Source organism: Nycticebus coucang, chromosome 16 (genome assembly GCF_027406575.1).
Source record: "Nycticebus coucang isolate mNycCou1 chromosome 16, mNycCou1.pri, whole genome shotgun sequence".
In the NCBI taxonomy this organism is placed as follows: Eukaryota; Metazoa; Chordata; class Mammalia; order Primates; family Lorisidae; genus Nycticebus; species Nycticebus coucang.
In genome coordinates, this window is record NC_069795.1 from 45995704 (window position 1) to 46017800 (window position 22097).

The 22097-nt window shown below is 33.1% G+C and overlaps 1 protein-coding gene and 1 pseudogene across 4 annotated transcripts in view; both read left to right on the forward strand.

The window, feature by feature from the left end:
- EPHA6 (EPH receptor A6) overlaps positions 1 to 22097 on the forward strand; it is a 921042-nt gene that overhangs the window by 536584 nt on the left and 362361 nt on the right. For all 4 annotated transcript variants that reach the window (XM_053565807.1, XM_053565808.1, XM_053565810.1 and 1 more), the window contains one exon: positions 20581 to 20705. In XM_053565807.1, the coding sequence (XP_053421782.1) occupies positions 20581 to 20705 (125 nt within the window). The remainder of the gene's footprint in view (positions 1 to 20580; positions 20706 to 22097) is intronic.
- On the forward strand, positions 6081 to 6166 carry LOC128568303 (uncharacterized; annotated as a pseudogene).

Sequence of the window (22097 nt, forward strand, 5' to 3'; positions counted from 1 at the left end):
ACCCACCCTGACTTGGGCGTACCCAGTAGTGTTCAACTGATATGTTCTTTCAAATACTAAAGCATTTTAACTTTCGTGATATGCACTGGTCCTACAGTCAACCACCTGATGTTTCATACAAAGATGGATCAACAATTGTTTATTTCTATAAATATTTATACTTTCATATATTTATGTTTACATATTTATTTCTATATTTATTTACATAGAGAGAAATAAAAGACTATGAGGATAAATCAGTTAAGTACACCAGTTTTCCATATCATAAAACCAAAACAGAGAAACACAAATTGGATGATTTTCAACCAAATGCACAATATAGATCCAGTCTAGGTACAATTTTAGTATTTGTGTTATTAGGTTTAGTCTTTGTATTTCTTGAAAAGAGACAGTAGTATCTACTACTTATCTATACTCAGAAAATTTTATTAACTAAAGTAAACAGAGATCATGTACACATGTCCTAAAGATCTGAAAGTTTGCCAGGATGACCATCTATTCAGTCATATCATTTTAGCAAGTAATTGTCATCTAGACTGAAGGAACATTCCATATCACCATTTCAGGTCCTAAGATATTGGTGATGCATTTAATAAGTAATTAATGGCCTGAACCCCCTAGGTAGGAGTTTATTCTGTATTATTGAAAAATTAATTAAGGCCACAATATATGAACAAAGAGAATGACTATGGACTCATTAATATTTTTATAATGGTCTGTTTAAAAGTCATGTGAAATTTTATTTTAGTGGGGATACTGACATTGCATGTCCTTGAAAAAGGAATAATTGTATCCCTACTGTGGAAATTATGTCTATCCTCTCTCAAAACTATCTGACGCATACTGACATATCTAAAGACATTGGAAGAAGGGCATCACCCATGTGTAGTTAACGAGTATTTATAGAATTATAACAAGTAAAATGCTGAATTTCCATCAGTGAAATTGCTCATTGAAAACACATACCCTGAAAATTTGATTCTAGCATATTGGCTTGATTTCTAGCCTAGTATTTTCAATTAATCAAGTACCGATGGATGACATGAAATTTTTATGTATGTTCATTTATAATGCAATTAACATGATATAAAGAATTCCAAGAAAGTATATTCATGAGAGTAAAGGTTTAAATTCCCTACAGTTATCTTCTAGATTAGTATTTCCTAAATACTAATTATCTTCTAATTAGTATTTCCATGGAGTGGTGCCTTAAAATATGCTTTTCTGAAAGTGGTTCCTTGGTCAATCAAGTAAAGGCAATGTGCAATCTGTATTACCACTCTCTTCATGTGCAAAGCAGAAAGTACACTAGAAACTCTGATAATTCTCTCAATAAGAAAATATATTTGGCTTTTTTCAGTCTAGGTTTCCAAACAGGTACTTAACCACAAAATATTTTACTTATGAAATATTTATTAAAATTCTAAACATCTAATTTTCTGGAAAATGATTCTCAAGGCAGCAAATCCATTTACAAGATATCTTCAAGTTTGACAAATATCCTTGGGGAAATATTTGGCAAAAACTTTCTCATACATGAAGAAATGCAGCTTTTTAGTAAATGGAACATGTGAGTTTTTCCTAGATCTGTAATGCTGACTATTCCAAAATTTTCTATCAGATTAAATTAAATGTTCCTTTTCTGATGATTGCAGTGTTTATTCAATGTTGTCTTTGGTCTACAATAGTAATAATGGCCAACTGTTTTGACCTCCTGCAATGTGTCAGTCTTTAAGTATCTTAAATGAAGCGAAGTACTTTTAAAATGAAATAATGTTTTTATTCCCAGCCTCCTGAATTATGGATTTTATTATTTCATTTCCTGGAATAAGAAACCAAGGATACATAAAAGGGATCACAGTTATAGGCCCAGTCAGTAGCAGAGCTGGGATTCAAACCCGAGTAGCCTGATTCCAAGGCTCATGTGCTTAATCTCAGCATGATGCTGCCAGCTAAGACTCCCTCAATCCTGCCATCCCCACTCATTTGTAGCTTTAATCTCTCAGTGGATACTAGCATATGTTGATAAGGAGAAGATCTGGTCTTGTTGCAGAAGTCCATGACACCTTACAGTCCTTCTGACAATTGCATGCCAGCAACACGGCAGTAGTCAGTACAGACTCTTGAGACATATCATTTGATTCATCGATCCCATTTCTGGGTATATACCCAAAGGAAAAAAGATCATTTTAACAAAAGGGCACCTGCAGCACAATTCACAATTTCAAAGACATGGAAATAGCCCAATGTCCACCAATGTAAGAATAGATTAATAAGATGTGGTATATGCATACCGTGAGTACTGCTCAACCATTAAAGAATGTGGTCTAGTATCGTTTATGACAAGTTCCTGAATGGAGCTGGAAACCATTCTTCAACACAAAACATCAAAAGAATAAAAAAAACAAGCACATGTACTCATCGTTGCCAAACTGGAACTAATTGACCAACACTTAAATGCATGTAACAGAAGTAAATCTAAATGTAAACCAAGCTGCGGGTTCATGGGGAGGAGGAGATGAGTAAATTCACACCTACTGGGTAGAGTGCACACTAACAGTGCAGAGCACACTTGTAACTTTATTCAATCTGTACAAAAACAAAATACTTAAAAATGTACCCCCTAACATTCTGAAATAAATAAACAATGATATAGGCCTAAAAAGTAATAGAGTCAGAAAACGAAGGAGAGAAATGGGTCCTAAGGAGGATAGATGGAAGATAGGAGGGTTTTGTGACAATGTTCAGATGACTTCTTATCACATGGCTGACTTCCTCTGTCCCCTGGTGATAAAAGTAGGTCTCCCCTGGCTGCTGAATTCCTGGAAAGGGAGTTCTGAGAGTAGCATTCTTTGGGGAGGGAAGGCTCTTCTTTCAGGCAGATAATGGAATTGGGGGGCGAGGTATTCCAAAATGGTGTATTCCAGAGCCCTCAAACCTCAACTGGAGAAATGTGGTATATATACACAATGGAACATATACAGCCACGAAAAAGATGGAAATCCTGCCATGTGCAATAACATGGATGGAATTGGGGAACATTATGTTAAGTGAAATAATTCAAGGACAGAAAGAGAAATTTCACATGTTGTCACTCATGTGTAGGAGCTACATATTAAAACAATCGATCTCATGGAGACAGTAGAATGGTGGTTATCAGAGGCTTGGAAGGGAAGCGGGTGGGGGGATAAAGCGGGGCTTGTTAATTGGTACAAATATGTACTTTGAAAGAACTGAAAGAGTAGAATTGGACTATTCCTAACATGAAGAAATGATGAAGGCCTGAGGTTATGGATACCCTAATTACCCTGATTTGATTAGTTCACACTGTATGCCTTAATCAAAACATTACATGTACCCTATAAAGATATATGACTATTATGTGCTTATGATAATTAAACAGGAAAAAAAAAACACTGCACAATGACTTACATAAACTGTGAAGGGCAGTACAGCAACCAGAAATGAAGACAGATAGGGACTGAAGTAAGGAAACTGATCAGAGCAGATATTCTCAGGTTTTATTGAAACACATCTTTAGGCCAGAAATGTCACTGGAGGTATCTGCGAAACAAAATGTCCAGCAAGAAGAGGCCATTTCTTAGTCAAGTACAATATATGATGTGGGAAATTTTGACCCTGGTAAGCCACTTCTTTTTGAGCAATATTGGGCTTCTTAAGAAGCAGGGAAAGGCAATTAATGGCTACAAATACCAATGAAAGCCAAATTTATACAAATGAGTATATAAATAGGGAAAAAGTGACCATTGTTTGAAATTCGTGTCTTAAGTCAAAGCAGAAGAACATGCTGAATATTACAGTAAATGACATAGTTCTAAAGTCATTAAGGATAGTGGTACATAACATTCAAGGTGATACACCATATACTTAAAAACTTTATGTCATCCGCATTAGCCAGTTGAAAGAGTGCCAACTGTGACCTGTTGACATGGCTGTGACACTGTGTGCTGGTTAAATGTCAGTGTTGTACATATCCAATATTTCTTTTTTTTTTTTTTGCAGTTTTTGGCCGCGGCTGGGTTTGAACCCACCACCACCGGCATATGGGGCCGGTGCCCTACTCCTTTGAGCCACAGGCACCGCCCATATATCCAATATTTCTGTTTCCTAGTTTTCCAGCCATTTTGCTTACACCTGACCTAATATAATTTGAATATTCAGATTTATATGTGGCTGAATTGCAATATTTCTTTTTTGGGAAAATAATATTTTATGTATATTTCATACATACTGTGTAAGTAATTTATTATGTGAATTCTGAGAAAAGAAATATCTTTTGGTCATGTAAACAAACCTTGCAAATGTTTACAATAAAAAGATTAAATTAAATTTTATATATGGTTTTCCCTAGAAGCATAATTTAGAAAAAAAAAGCAAAGATTACATAGCATAGTGTGTTGCATTTTAAGTAAAGTATAAAATCGTGGCAAAGACTTACAATGTTATTCATTATGATTAATTATAACTTGAACATCTTCAATTTTTAAAATTCTTTGGAATTCTATTAACTTCTGCAGTAGATATGGAGCAATGTCACTGTTAACAAAAGAGTCACAAAAATTAAGGGGAAAAAATGTAACCTATGCCCTGCCTGCCTTTGAAGGTACTGTGAGAACATGAAGTAGAAATCAGGAGCTAGCACCCAGTGTGAGAAAACACAAGCTTCTTCTCCGCATGTAGTCCATGATATGTAAACAACAATTACTAACCAGAGAAAATGAGAGGAAAACACAGGGCTCAGCCAGGTGTTACTTTATCTCAGTGATTTACTCTGTTATTTTATCAATGATGAGAACAAAATCACCCACATCCTTAGGAAGCCATGAATGTTCGAAGGCAGCTGTGGGAACACCTGGCTTCCTGTCCTACACAAAGACTACCTCCATCAAGTAAGAATCAAGATTTATTTCTCTGGACTTGAACCAGAAACAATGCAATGAATCTGCTGTTGAATTGCATTATTTCCTTAATGAGAAAATAAAAGCAGTTTTGCATTCCCATTTCTGTTGAATTGGCAAGAAAGATAGCACCTCGCTAAATCAATGTGACAGAATTATTCAACATTACCTTGAGTGGCCAGCAGTATGAGCACTTTCTCCCTTTCTGTACCTTCTGGAATGTGTCTATGTATCTATATTTATATCTATATTTATAAATCTAATCTATATTATAGACACACATATATGTGTAACATATATACTCATGTATATACTATATTGTGAATATAGATTTTACTTTCAAAAGCAATAGAGATTAAAATACAAAAACTGTATGTTTTTAAAATAATTTACAGCTAAATTATACAGAAAACATTATGTAGAATCTTAGGCTAAGTTGTGACACTCTATAAAACAAATGGAATCCAGCAGAATTTTACCAATTAGAATTTTAGTGATCAAGGGGTATTAAATTGTGTTTCCTAAAAGTTCGCTTACAGTTTATAGGATGAAGATAGGGGGATAAGAATGGGTTTAGAATTAGTGAAAAGTAATCACCCACACATTCATATGAATGATAAAACACAACTATAGTCCAGAAAGGAGGGAAGAGGAAGGAGAGGGGAGGGGAAAGGGGTGGTCGAGAAGAGGAAGGGTCTTTCGTGGGACCTCACCTAATGTGCACAATGCAATGGTACATTTCAAAACTATTAGGAGTAAAGTATAAATGTATTACCACAACAAATAAGTGAGGTGATGGTTATGTTAACCAGTTTGATGTAAGCATTCCACATTGTATATCAAATCAGCACATACCCTATAAAGCATTAATGTACACCATTATGATTTAATAAAAAAATAGAATTAGTGAAAAGGAAACTGATACTGCAGGCATTTTCAACTAATAATCAAATAACTCAAAATATTTTCTGCTTTTATTTTTCAATCCAGATGCTTTTTGAAATGAAACTGTTAAATATTCTTAAACATTGAAAATTCAAAAAGTTAACCCAAGATGTATTTTAATATTATGCATATTAAAACAGTTGAATCATAGCATAATGTATTTCTTGTTTATAAGCAGTATGATTTCAAACTCTCATCACTTTGAAATAATCTTTAGTGTTGTTATGAAAGGAGAGAAGGTTAGCACTCCACTTGACAAGGGTGGAAGATGTCCTTGGGCCTGATAAAATGAATATGGTTGAAAAGGCAGGAAAAAAAAAAGAGAGAGTGAAAGTAGAACGTCCACTGGAGACTTCAAACATACAAATTAGGGATCCCAGAAGGTAAAAAAGAACTCCCCAGAAGAATGGAAGCCCTACTGGATGTTATCATAAGTGAAAATTTCCTAAATATCACCAAAGATTCCAACATACTACTTTCAGAGGGATATCGAACCCTAGGTGATCCCAACTCAAACAGAGCTTCTCCATGAACCTTTCCAAAGTGAAGACAAAAGAAAAGATTCTACAAGCAGCTAGGAGTAAGCACCAATTAACCTACAGGGGCAAATCCATCAGGGTGACTGCGGATTTCTCAAATGAAACTTCTCAAGCCAGAGAGGATGGTCATCATCTACCTTTAACTTCTCAAACAAAACAATTTTCGACCCAGAATTCTGTATCCTGCTAAGCTTTAAAATTGATGGAGAAATGAAATAATCTTCGCTTATTTTCTGTCATTACTATTATTATTATATATTATTAATTTTTATATTAATTCTACTTTTATAAAATGATTATCATATGCATGAATGTAATCATATCATGTCCTAAAGGATTTATAGAAAAAACTAGAGGGGAGGACAACTGTCTGATATACTGTGAAACAAGTTTTAAACATGCTGAATAAAGGAGATTTTCAAATGAAACCTACCTAATATGTAGCTAGGTGCTAGGAGAGGTTCGGAGCTATAAACGTACCACGATTGCTTGAATACTATTTGGAAGTGCTACACTTAAGAGTTTGGTGTCTGCTCTTTTTATGTTATATAACTGTGGATAAGACTTTACCAGTCTTACTTTTCCTCATCATTAAAATGAGAATAACTGTACCTACAAAGTTACAGTGTATTTTAGGTGACTTAATACATGAGAACCAGCATAGGAAGTTGAAAAGTGCAGTAAGATCTATTTTTGTATATTCTGTAAGGAGGAATAGGGAGAGCTTCAGATAAAAGCAGTTGATTGTTAGATGTCGTGAGGAATAGATAGTAATGTTCTAGGAGTTCAGATTCAGACATAAAAATCAATTCCATTTGAAGTGATCAAAGCAGTGTTAAGCTAGTCTGTTGTTTATCTTAAAGAAAAAATGTGAATTGCTGCTATTTTATTACATATTATGAATGGAAATCTTTAAACGTGAACTCTCCTCTAAAATGCCCAAGGTTGTTCGTGCCTCATTTCACAGCCCCAAAATATGACTGAAATTTTCTTGTCCATTTATGCACCTTAAGGGCACAACAAGAACAAAAAAAAAAAAGGAATTCTTTTTCTTTCTTCAGATGTCCAGTAAACAAATCCATAACACATAAGTGTAATTTTCATAAAGCTTTGTGGTTTAAAACATCTGAAGCCAATGGCTGTTCAGCTTTCACTGCAATTTTGTGTCATCATATGAAGTGAAGGATAAGATACATGTGTTATTTTATGCTTATACCGTATATTTAGGCTTATTTTTTGAAAACTAATAATATTTCAGAAACAATATTTAGAGCACCACAGGGCTAAAACTAGGTTTAGTTAGGCTCTTTATAATAAAATCATATTTCTTTTAAAGAACTTTCAAGAAATTATAGAGAATATAATTACTATAATTTAAAAATCAGTACTTAATGGGAAATTTCAAGATTTTTTTTTTGTTTTTCTCTTATTATATCTAGTTTTACCAGGCTAGCCTATAAAATCTCTATGAACAATGCAGAGCTAATCCTTTCACACACACACGTCTACATATGGATATATATGTGTGTATGTGTGCATATATGTGTGTGTATATATATGTAGTATATGTATATGCGTATATGTGTATATGTATATGGGTAAATGTGTATATATGTACTACACTTATGTGATTTGGAAATATTTTCTTTTTACAAAAAAATGGAATCATGGCATGCATATTCTTTTGTGACTTGTTTTTGTCACATAATCTATTGCACCTATTTTCTCATGCCTGTATAAAGATATATCACTTTTAATTTATGGATTTATTTCATACTTTTAAACATTTTAAAGGCATAAAAATAAGATTTGTATGTAAAACTTTATCCAGTCATTATATCAGAATATTTTAAATATTTGTCTTTCTGCAAGCTTCATCACTTATCTGCCTTCCTTTTACAATATTAGTTAAGATTACTTTCAACATTGACTTATCAATGACTTTCCTGATCATTTTAATAAAATTTTTCCCTTTTTGATAGTGTTTAAATTAGCTCATACCTAAAAAATGATGCAAACTTTGTGTTGAACAATCAACTGAGATCCAGAAGTTTCAAACCGTATTCAAATGGAACTAATATATTTATAACAGATTTAAAATCTGTTTACTTAATTTTCATATATAATTCACATGATCATATGGTTTACATAGTAGTACTTTGACCTAGAATTATTAGTAGAAATGAATGTTCTTTGTATTCATATAATAGCATGTTATGAATAAGGAATTTGTTTGTAGTTAAGGTACAATTCTTAAATTTTCTCTATGGCCAAGACAACTTTCTACGTTTTGGGGGAATAGCCTATGTTAAATTCCTAGAAATGACTGTTACAACATACAGTCTTTCTGCTATAATAAAACATGACAGTATTAAGGTGAGAAGAGTCTTAGATTGTCTACTTGAGGATACTTTTTTCCTTACCTTGCAAAGATACCGCATTTTATCGCATCTGCCATGCTTTCAAATGCCTCTGGAATTAAATAACAGTAGATGTGTGGTGTCAGTTACTGAGAAGAGCAGCCTAAAGACAAGCTTAACAGTGAGCATGTTAAATCAGCCAGTTATAACAACAAAAGACAAATTTAAAAGGTATAGATTATGCTTTAAAAAACTTTAAAGATAGTACATGAGGTCTTCCTTAGTATAATTAACTGCTGAGATGTTGTGCCATTTTTGACTCACCATTAATATGATGGTTTTTCAGTGTTGCTTTCCCAAGTACTAAGAGTTTTCTAAGCAAGTGTACTCACATATTTTTCCACTGATTTTTTTTATCAAGCTGTTATCCAGCATCGCATTGACATGGCAGGAAGAAGTAGAGAGAATGAGCAGGATTTATTTTATTAGATTTTATATCTCCTTGGCAAAGACTTGAAATTTAAAGGTAAAGTCTCTTTAAAAACAATCAGAACACTATAACTCTGAAGAAAAATGAAAAAAAAAAAAAAACATCCTGTATTACCTTTAATTTATGGTGACATAATTAGAAAGAGGAAAATATATCTCTTTTTCCGATGAGAGAGAATGAACTATAGATTAAATAAGGAAAATCTACAGGTCCAGAGTACGCAGTAGTATTTTTAAAGAAACATATTAAAAACTTTTTTTTTTTTTTAGGCAGAGTCTCATTATGTTGCCCTTGGTAGAGTGCTGTGGCGTCATAGCTCACAGCAAACTCAAACTCTTGTGCTTAAGTGATTCTCTTGCCTCAGCTTCCTGAGTAGCTGGTACTACAGGTGCCCACCACAAGCCCAGCTATTTTTTTTTTTTTTTTTTTTGGTTGCAGCTGTCATTGTTGGTTAGCAGGTCCAGGCCAGGCTCAAACCCGCCAGCCTCGGGGTATGTGGCTGGCGCCCTACTCGCTGAGCCAAGTACTTTTTAAAAGTAACAAAATATAAAATGAGTTAGGTTATAAATAGATATCTTTTAATCACTGATTTAGAAAAGCTATTCTTGAAAACATAGTCACTTTTCCCAATTGAACCACAAATATACAAAATTAAGTTCTTAAAAGATTTATCAGTTGAACCATGTTAAGTTTCCTATTGCTACTCTAACAAATTACCTCTATTTAATGTCTCAGAACCACACATGTTTTATAGTTATAGATGTCCGAAATCTAAAATGAGAGCTAAAACCAAGGAGACAGTGGTATCAAACCTTCGTTCTTCTCTCCCACATATTGAAAGAAAAAGAATTATCTTGGGTCACACATTAAATACACAAACACTCATGAAAGCTGATGAGCAAAAGAACAACAGCAACAACAACAAAGATCGATATATAATTTTGGCAATGTCCGACACCATGGTTAAACAATACAAAACAGTCCTTGTATAAGCCACATGCAGTGCAGCTCATAAACCACTGCACATGATCTAGTTCCTACAGGGGAAGGGCATTGTCCAGGAGAGAATCCACCCCTCCCACCATCCAGCTTTTACAGGCTACCAGCCTTGGTTCATGACCCTCTCTTCTGTAAACAAATCTGCCTCTCTCTAAGTTTAATTTTGTTTGAATTGACACTTAATAATTGTCTATATTTAAGGGATACTGTGTGACATTTTGAAACATGTCTTAATTGTATAACGATCAAACTAGAGTACTGAGAATATCCCTTTACCTCCAACATTTTTTCATTTCTGTGTTTTGAGAACTTTCAAAATCCTCTCTCCTAGCTAATACGAAATGTACAATACGTTAGTATTAAATATAGTTAGTCTTCTGTGCAACAAGACATCGGAATTGATCTATCCAATCTAATGTTAACTGTACCAATGAGTACATTCACAGACCTCCCCCTATTTTCCCTTCCCCCACTCTGTCCAGCCTCTGGTAACAGCTATTCTATTCTCTACTTCTATGAAATCATTTTGTTTAGATTCCATGTGTGAGTTAGATGATGCGGTATTTAACCTTCTGCGCTTGGCTTATATCACATAACACAATGGTGTCTTGGTTTATCCATGTTGTCACAAATGACAGGATTATTGGTTTTTTTGTTTGTTAATTTTTGGCCAACTAGCATCATATCGTATATACAGACCACATTTTCTTTCTTTATCCATTTATCTGTGATGAACATTTAGCTTGATTCCATCTCTTAGCTCTTGTAAGTAGTGCTTTAATGAACAGGGGAGTGCAGATATCTCTAAAACATATTTCATTTCCTTTCGAAAAATAGTCAGTACTTGTTGTCAGAAATAAATTACATCCAAGTAATTTTCTCAAAAAGCCCCAAGAACACACATTGGGGAAAGGACAGTCTCTTCAATAAATGGTTCTGGGGAAACTGGCTATTGTGGGGAGTAAAACTAGATCCCTATCTCTCACCACCTACAAAATCAACTCAAAATGGTTTAAAAACTTTAAAGTGAGATCTGAAACTATGACACTAATAGAAGAAAACATAAAGAAAATGTTTTATGACATTGGTCTGGGCAATGACTTCTTTGGATAAGACCTTAAAGTAATAGGCAACAGAAGCAAAACTAGTCAAATGGGATTATATCAAACTAAAAAGTTTCTGCACAGCAAAGGAAACAACTGCAGAAAACGAGAAAATACTCATAAACCACATATATGGCAGAGATAAGTATACAGAATCTATCAGAAATGCAAACAACTCAAGGGCAGAAAAGACCCCCAAGTAATTCAATTAAAAAATAGTAAAAAAATTTAATAGACAATTCTTAAAAGAGAGAGTACAAATGGACAACCAATTAATGAAAAAATGCTCCACATCATAAAACACCAAGGAAATGCCAATCAAAACCATGATGAGATACCGTCTCACCCCCTTAGAATGGCTATTATCAAAAAGAAAAAAAAAATAGCAAATGCCGTTGAGGATGTGGAAAAGGAGGAACAGTTATATGCTGCTGGTGGGATTATGAATTAGTTCAACCATTACAGAACACAGTATGGATGTGCTGCAAAAGTTAAAAATAGAACTATCGTAGCCCTCTCTTTTATCTTGAAATGTGATTACATTGGGCATACTTGGATGAGCCAGCTAATTCTCCATCTCAAAGTCCTTAACTTAATCAAAACTTCAAAATCCCTTTGACATAAAAGATTCACAGATTCTGGAAATTCAGGTGTGATGTTTGGGGACCATTACTCAGTTTACCACAATTGTCACAATGTGTAACATACTACAATGTTATTTCCGATTTTGAAAGGAGAAAGAAACAAGGAAATACATGAAATAAAGTCCCAAGTCTGCTGCTGCATAGAAGTCTCACATGTATATTTCAAACTTACAACCAGGTTTCAACCAAATGGGGACATAGATAAAAGTAAGTTTTAACTGTTAAACTCTGAGTACAAAGAAAAACACATAAAAAAAAATGAGGCAGATATCCTTAGGATAAATTATGATATCTAGAGCATAGAACTACCAAAACAAGATATAGGTCAGAAATATTTTGAAGCATACTGTCAGGTTTAAAAAATATATCAATTAAATGATAAGCATGTATCATATCTATAAAATTTCACAAGTAAAATGATGGTATTGGTTATATTGTCTCTTTCCTGAGCATATACAGGAATAAACACTGTTGTGTTTTTTTCTTTGCAGTTATATCCATTAGTTCATTTGCAAAGAGAAAGGAAAAAAATAAATCATATAGCTTTTAAGTTTTGATTTGTACTTTTTGTTCTATATTATTTATTTTAGTATCATTCTTTATTTACATTTTATTGTGTTGTTGGTTCTGTTTCTCTTAAAACACACACACAGCTCGGCGCCTGTAGCTCAGTGGCTAGGGTGCCAGCCACATACACCGGAGCTGGCGGGTTCGAATCCAGCCCTGGCCTGCCAAACAACAATGATAAGTGCGACCAAAAAAGTAGCCGGGTGTTGTGGCAGGTGCCTGTGGTCCCAGCTACTTGGGAGGCTGAGGCAGGAGAATCGCTTAAGCCCAAGAGTTTGAGGTTGCTGTGAGCTGTGACGCCACAGCACTCTACCCAAGGCAACAGCTTGAGACTTTGTCTCAAACACACACACACACACACACACACACACATACATCTTTCCTGTGAAAGGGGCACAGAGAAGAAAAGAAAGGAATAGGATAAAGAAAGAAGACAGCAAAAAGGACAAAACAATAAATGAAGAAAGAAGACAGAAAGGAAGGAAGAGGGTTAGAAGAAGAGAGAAGAGAAAGGAGAAGGAGAAAAAGAGGACGATAGACGAGGGAAGGCGTGAGAGTTTATTCCAAAAGGAAACTCCTAGGTGCAGGGGCAGTGGCTCTCACCTGTAATCCCAGCATTCTGGGAAGTGGAGGCAGGTGGAGTGCTTGAGCTCATGAGTTCAAGACCAGCCTGAGCAAGAGCAAGACCTCATCTCTAACAAATAGCCAGGCATGTGGTGGGTGCCTGTAATTCCAGCTACTCAGGAAGCTGAGGCAAGAGAATTGCTTGAGCCCAAAAGTTTGAGGTTGCTGTGAGCTATGACTCCAAGCCACCCTACTGAGGATGACTGAGACTATCTTTAAAAAAAAGGAATGCTACCATACTAAAAGTCAGAACTAGGACCTAGTTGAAGTTATAGGAAGTCAATGATTTCATGTGAGAACTTTTTCACAAAGGAATGGAGAGCCTTGTGAAGTAATGCATTCTTTAATATAACTGCTAAAGGAAAAAGTGAATAATCACCTGTCCAGGGTGTGTTGAGGGATTTTCTGCATTGCTCCAAAATAAAATGTATTGAATGGCTCGTAAGGTCTATCCTAACACTAAGATTTTATTACTTAGCATCCACTACTAAGATTTGCATTGTCACAAACACATGAAGATAGCAACGTCTCTCTCCCTTGCACAAAAACATGCATAAACGTGCACATATCCCACACCCATCTGCATATGCACACATCCCAATAAGCAAATATTAATATGCCTAGTATGCGTTTAGATGACTAAGAATTAGGAATATTAGTACAGCTTTAGAAAAATATATAATCTCATAACCCACACAATAAATTATGACTAAAGTTTTAAAGTAAGATATATTGCTAATAATTCATGGTGTGAATTTGAATAATAGTTAAAAATAACATGTTAAAAACTAACAGGAATATTTATGAAATCATTTCATTCCTTGCTTCTAGTTTTTAGCATAGATTTTAATTTTGAACATATTAAGACACTAAATTTGAATCAAGTTTAAGGTGAAATGCAGCAAAAAAATTAATTTTCCTCTTTCGCGACACTTTGAGCTAATATTAAAATTCACTCTCACACCCCCTCATTAAACAATTGATCAACAGCTCTGAGCCTTAGCTTTCTTGTTTTTAAAATCGAGACAATCTCCATTCTATAGATTTAGGAGGTTGGAATAAGATAATGCATTTAAAAAAAATTATTAAACCTTAATTTATTAATCTTAATAGTTAACTACAATAATTTACTATTTCTTTAGGTGTCTCCACATTAGCATAAGAAAGTATTACTCACCTAATTGTGAAACATCTCTTTTTGCTCAATTCTTCCTGTATGTAAATTTTTTCAAATTTTTGTTAGTGTTTGGGAAACTATTTGAGATTCAGAAAATGTAGCATCAGAAAAGTTTGTATTTAAAACCACTTTCAAGAATGTAGCAATCTAGTCAACAATCACTTTTTTGAAGGTCAAAGCCAAGATTCTGGAAGGTAAAGAATGTACATATGAAACACAATTATGCTGAGAACTATATTGAATATATAATTCTTATTTAAGAAATGTTGCCTGAGTCTTCTGGTTGTTCCATCAGCTTCTGATCTTACAAACTCCATAAGATAATTGTTTTCCTGCTTATTTCTTTCTTTCCCTGCCTTTTTGGCATCAGAAGTAAAAAGACAATAGTTGCTCTTCTGCGCCCTAATATCATTTTTCTCATGTGGAAAATAAATGTATATCCTGTATTTTCTATTTATATTCATTGGTACTACAATATGTCAGGTTCAGATAAATAAACCTGGGTTATTAAGAAAACAAATTCATTAATGTAGTCAAAACAAATGCTTAATTTTTCATATGTCAAAAAGACTCATTTTAAAATGAAATTCCGTTTGCTTTTGACTTTTGTTAACACAGCAAATGCAGCGATTGGGGGTATATATGGATGTAAAAATTGTTTCCAACCTTCTCTTTTAATTTTTAACTATATAAAATGTGTCGTTAATGTATATTTATTCAGTTCCTTTAAAAGCAATCAGCTGACTTGTGCTGTGGCTAAAAAATTTCAAATTATAGAAAGCAATTTTCTCAAATATAAAATTTAGAAAAACCACAAATTGTGCATAAATGTGAGAATTCTAATCAAACAATGTTGGAAACTTCAGCATCCAACAGCAGAGGAATAACCTGATAAAATATCAACATATCTCGATATTTTAAATTAATAATTACAGAGACTATATCAAAATATAGAATGGAGTTTGAAATGTATTGGTCAAAATATATAGAAGTATTTAAAATTTTATGTATTTTACAAGTATATAAAATATAGATTTTAACAAAAGAAAAGAATGTGCAAAGTTGAAGAGATTTGGGGGGAAAGCATAGTTAGTTATTGGACCTTGAAGTCCATGTGTAAGTGGAAAACATAGCTAGTTAGAGAATAGATTTTTTTATTTCTGTTTTGTAGAATTTTAGGATAAGACTTATAAAATTAGGTGATGTAGCTGTACAATTAATTGACCACTAGAGAATTAGAAATAGAAAAATAGTACCTATATTGTTCTTAGTGGTCATTCTATTATGCCATTGCTATAACTGAATTTCTTATAAGTTTTGCAAGGGTTATATTACTGACCTGAGTGCTAAATAATTATGAGGCAAATGTAAGACACTGGTAATATTACTTTATGACATTGTACATTAAACTGAAAATCAATCATAAAATTATGTACATGAGAAGGACATTTCAAAAATTGAATTGATATGCTTAAATCAACTTTAATTTGTATGATTCATTTTAAAGTTATAATTTACCCATAAATTGCCATTTAATGCATTATTACACCATAATTCAAGAAGATAAATGTAGTTCTCAAAAGGGAGACATTTATTAGTGGTAGTTTATTAATAGTGAATATGTCTTGATTTAGATTGTAAATTATCTGAGCACTTTATTCATTAATTAAGATTTAATTGATGCAGTTGATTTGGATAAAACTTTATGCAATTATATATTCATTTAAACATCTTTCATTAGTAATGGCAAAAATAGTACATATGATTGTTATATAAGAACATATTCTACATACTGACATTTTAGTTCAAATCACTAAATGATATGTTCTTATTATCCAAGTGGATTCTCTTTCTAATATAATAATGAGTATGAATTTATTACATTAAATACGTACACTCTTCATGCCATCTTAGTCCTTGTCAGTATAAAGGTAAAATCTTTTTACCTTAAGCTTATTAGTTATTTACATATTTATTATTTTAATTGACACATAATTGTACAAATTTATGGGATAAAATGTGACATTTTGATACATGAGTGCATATGTAATGTTCAAATCAGGATAATTAACATATCCATCATTTCAAATATTTATCATTTTTTTGTGTTGGGAGCATTCAAAATCCTCTCTTCTACTTATTGAAAATAAAAGATAGATGATTGTTGAATACCCATAACTATGATACCCTTCCATGCTATACAGAACACTAGAACTTATCCTCCTAACTAGTTGTAATATTGTATCCACTAACCATCCTCTCCCTGAACCCTCTCCCCTTCCCAATGTCTAGCACCCACTATTTTCCTTTCTATTTCCATGAGTTCAACTTTTTTAGCTTCCACAAATGAGTGAGAACATACAGTATTTATCTTGATGTGCCTGGCTTGTTTCACTTAAAATAACATCCTCCAGGCTTACCAATGTCTCCACAAATGGCAGAATTTCATTCTTCTTATCACTATTGTGAATAGTTCTGCAATAAACGTGGGGGCAGATAACACTCTGACATAATTATTTCCTTTCCTTGCTTTTCCATTCTTGAGATACTTTATTTAGGAGAATGTTCTCTGAATCCATCCAGGTAAATACAGAAGATGTAAAGTCTCCATCTTTCTTTACAGCTGAGTAGTATTCCATGGTATCTGTATACCATGGACCATAGTTTATTTAATCTATTTGTGAGCTGATAGACACTTAATAGGCCTACTTTTAGCTCTTTGAGCATTCATCCATACTGTAATTTCTCCTTTTTTGTTTCAGATTTTATTTATTCTCTTTTTAAATTAGTCTTGCTAATGGTTTGTCAATTTTACATCTTCAGAAAACTACCTTTCCATTTCACTGACCTTTTGTATCATTTCAGTCTCTTGTTTGTGCTCCCACCTTTGTTATTTCTTTCCTTCTGCTAGTTTGGGGCTTGGTACGTTCTTGCTTTTCTAGTTCCTAGAGGTCCATGGTTAGGTGGTTTATTTGAAATCTTTGTAACTCTTCCTAGGAAGGCATTTATTGCAGAAAGCTTCCCTCTTGGTACTTCCTATATTCCATAGGTTTTCATTTGTTATGTCTTTATTTTCATTTGTTTCAAGAACATTTTAATATTTCTAATTTATTTATTGACTGATGAATGATTCATGAATCTATTTAATTTCCATATATTTATATAATGTCTCAACTTCCCCTTTTTATTGATGTCAGTTTTATGCCATTATGGTTGAAAGTTACTTGATAAAGTATCAGGGTTTTTTTTTTTTCTAAGTTTGTTGAGATTTGTGGCATAACTATTCTATCCTGGAGAATGTTCCACGTGCTGATGAAAAGAATGTGTATTATGCAGCTATTGGATAAGATGTTCCGTAAATGTTGATTAGATCCATTTGGTCTGTAATGATGTTTCAATATGATGTTTCTTTGTTAATTTTCTGTCTCAATGATCTGTTCAATAGTGAAAGTGGAGTGTTGAAGCCCCAACGATTACTGCTTTAAGGTCTATTTCTCCTTTTATATCTAATAATATTTTCTATGTATATCTGTGTGTTCCAGTGTTGGGTGCCTGTATATTTACAACTGTTCTATCCTCCTGCTGAATTGAACCATGTGTCATTATATAATTACCTCGTCTCTTTTTATGATTTTTAACTTGAAGTTTCTTTTATCTGATATAAACATAGTTACTTTTCTTTGTTTTGGAATTACATTTGCATGAAATATCTATTTCTGTTCCTTCGCTTTCATTCTGTACGTGTCTTTAAGTTATATTTAATTTTTTTACTGGTTTTCTTGGGTCTAATCATCTATAGTTTTATCTCGTTTTAAATGGTGAATTATCTCTGTACTTTTTCTTATTTAACACGTTAGCCTTTTCTGTTTTAGGTCATAAGATACACTTTCATTTCTTAGTGATTTCATAATTATTCCTCATGTTTAAGAATGTATTTTAGTCTAATGAACACCCAGTAAGAATTTTAAGTATGGTTTCCAAAGTCTTTATTTTCTTACCACTGTGTATGTTACTCTCACAAATTTAAGAAAGTTCTTTATCCTTAAGGCACAAAGGAAATATTCATAAATACAATGCCAATATATTGACTCTGGTGTCTTTCTTATAAAATGAAAGTATTATAGGGAATCAATTTTTTTCACATCTTTTTTTCTACATGTAACTGGTATAGTCTGATAGATTACTAAAACTGAATTGGAAAAATATCATGAGTTCATAGTGAAACTTCTTTTACTTTAGTTTTTATTTACCTTCATTGATCTGACATCTGCATCTTTTTTCTCACACACACACACACACACAAAACAAAACCTGAGTCCTTCATAACATTGATATCATTACTTATTTTATACCTCAATATATATACAACGGCTTCAGAATTACAATGTCAATACTACCACAAAAATATTATTACTAAAAATAGTTTAAGAATTTTTTATAGGTTTTTCTTATTTAATCCTTTAAGCATATTCCATTGACAGGTTTGTGAAGTGTCTATGTTTTAAAGTCTCTTTAAATAGTTCCTCAAAGTCTCCAACTCAATACACAGGATTCTTTGTTTTACTTTTCCTTTAATATTTCAGAAGTGATTTTTTAGTGTTAATTTTGAGTTTTAATCATTTGAAATGTTCTCAAGATTACAAAGTCAATCTGCAAGGTATATTCAGAAATGTCTTCCTTCTAACCATATGATGTCCATCCAGTTCTCTCCCATGCTCTAAGGGTAACTCGTAATTATAGTGTAATGTCTATCATTGGCCTCCTCCCTACATTGACCACCGCCTTAAGCTGACCTAAACTTCATAGACCGGTTGTGCACTACATGGACATATCGGTACCGTAGGCCTAGTTCCTTATGCTGACCACCTCCATATGTTGACCAGTTTGTTATAGTCCTTTATGTGGTCAACTTACAGGGGTTCTACTGTATTTTTTATACCTAGGTTTACCCTTACATTGTTATTATACATTTTTCTTCACTTAAAAACATATCCTTAAATAACTTCATTCTAGTATTTATAGATAGCCATACTTCCTTTTTACAACTTCATAATTCTCTGGTGAATGTACCAGAGTCTTTCAAACAATCCCTTATTAATGGACATTTAGATTATTACAGTCTTTACAAATAAATCTCAGTGAATTGTCTTATAAATACATCACTTTGAGTTTGTGCAGTGTGTCTCTGGGAGAGATTCCAAAAAGGCAAAGTGTAAAGGAATGCATAATTTGCCTTAAATTGTTGTTTCCCTTCACAAGAGTCATACCCTTTTGCATTTCTACCAACAATGTTTCAAAGTGTTTTTTTTTTCGGGGGGTGGGAGGTGGGGGTCTATACACAGCCTAGCCAACAGAGTAGGGTATACACAGCCTCGCCAACAGAATAGCTTGCTAGAATTTTAGAATTTAGGGTCCATCTAATAGATGAGAAATGGTATCTTTATGTAGTTTAATATGGATTTCTTCTTTATCTGTGATTTTTAAATTCTACATCAGACACTTAAAAATTAGAATACTTGAAAACTATTTTGTGAAAGGTACATAGAAAATCTGTCATGTATACATTTTAGTTAAATATTGGAAGTTCAATACAAGGTCTTTCAGGATTAGATTGTTAAAATATTATATGGGAAAATAAGACAGACATGATTTTGAAAATAACTTGCAAAGTTAAATATTTTAATGTTACTAAAATGCCACAGAAACCATGAAGAAAAAGTAACCTTCACATTCATAAGCAAGAATTTATTATAATTATGTAGTTCATGACATAAACTTTCATAAAGAACTAAGATGTCTTGAGGAGAAAGAAAAGACCATAAATTTTCTTGTAATTTCAGAATTTGGGGTATAAGAAGTTAAGAAATGATAAAATACAGGAACCAAGTATATTGTGCTTTATGTCATAGTTTGAGACCAAAGCAGGTCTGAAGAAAAATGTCCTCCTCTAATCTTACCAAATAAGATGAGTTTCAGTCCTTAGTCTTGGGATATCTGAGATTTTTCTGCTCTCCCTAGTAGTGTTTCTAGATATGTTTCTATAGCTATTTGGATTGAATTGTACAGACCTACGGCTATCATACTAATCTGGCATTAACAGTTTGTGTCCTCTTCAACAAAAAAATATTTTCCTTGGAAGAGAAAATATTTAAAAAATGGATTATGGAAAATTATTCCTGCTGATTAATTCTTAGTTATTTTCTTTTCTTTCAGCACCTTCTCTGATAGGTGTGGTAAGGAAGGACTGGGCATCCCAAAATAGCATTGCCCTATCATGGCAAGCACCTGCTTTTTCCAATGGAGCCATTCTGGACTACGAGATCAAGTACTATGAGAAAGTAGGTCTCCTTTGGAGCTTCCAAAAAAAAATCCATACATATATATATATGCATATATATGTATATATCAAGCACATTGTTTTACTATATTATTTTATTTTAAAACCTATTCTTCTTTGGCCTACCCTCACATGTACTGTTTTTTGGAATCCTCTTCAACTTACGCATTCATAATTTATTAATTAATTGGTCTTGTTTTATGTCAGATTAAAGTAGAAGGTGCAAGGTGTTCATCTCTGTCATGATTTACTCTAGGGAGTTTTGTAATACTGTAAGAAGTAAAAATTCTTTCAACTTACAGTTTAGTTGCCATGGCGCTGTTTCTAAAATTTAGTTGGGAAGAAATTTTAATATTTAATTACTCTAACATAAAGCAAGTTCAATTAGCACATATCCTTTGCAAATGAGTTCAAAGTTATAGTAATAGTTTAAAGTTATAGTTAAGTATATAGTTAAAGTTATACTTAAAGTTAAGTATATAGTTATAGTTTAAAGTTATATAATTTTTAAAGTATGATTTAAGGGATAAGTGGGCATAGATTATTAATTAAACATTTTCTTACCATTGGGTCAGCTATTTCATTTTATAAAAGGCTACCAGGACAAATTTAGTTGATACAGCCACTGTTAATCCTGATTTCAATTTTTGTCGTTTAAAAGGTTCTCCATTATTATATTTCCTTAAATGATATACTTTCTTACATTTATTGTATTACATTCGTTCTTACAGTTTTCACCCCTGTTTCTCATCATTATGATGTTTTTGGCAACAATACCACAATAGACTACATAGTCAATCCCATGTGCTCCTTCCATTATACTGACAAAAAGGAGCATCAAATTTAAAAAAATTAAATGTAAAAATCGCATCTAATTTCTAGTGGTATACTGTCATAAGAAAGAACATCTTACAATTCTGTAATTTACTGTTACTAGAAACAAAGGGTATCATGAAGAAATTTAGGTTTCTTCTGAAGAAATAATATAAAGCAAGAGGAAAAATAGAACCTGATGTCTTAGTTCATTTCCTGCAGAGCACTGATACCCCAGGTTGTGTATAACAGACAGAAAGCTATTGGCTCATGTTCTGTAAGCTGTGACACCCGAGATGGAGAGACCAGAGTGTGGTGAGGGACTTCTTTATCATCCTGTGGCAAAAGGGAAAGAAAGAATGAGAGAGAAGTAAAAGGGGACCAAACTCATTGTTAGGAACCTGCTCCTGTAATAACAAATCCATTCCCACAATAGGAGTTGCAATCCATTCATGAGGGCAGAGACTTATACTATTATAAAGGTAATTCAATTTCAACATGAGTGTAGGAGGGGACAAACATTCAAACTATAAAACCTTCCTTTCTTTATTCTCTGCTTCCCAGTAAACTACGTTTGGTA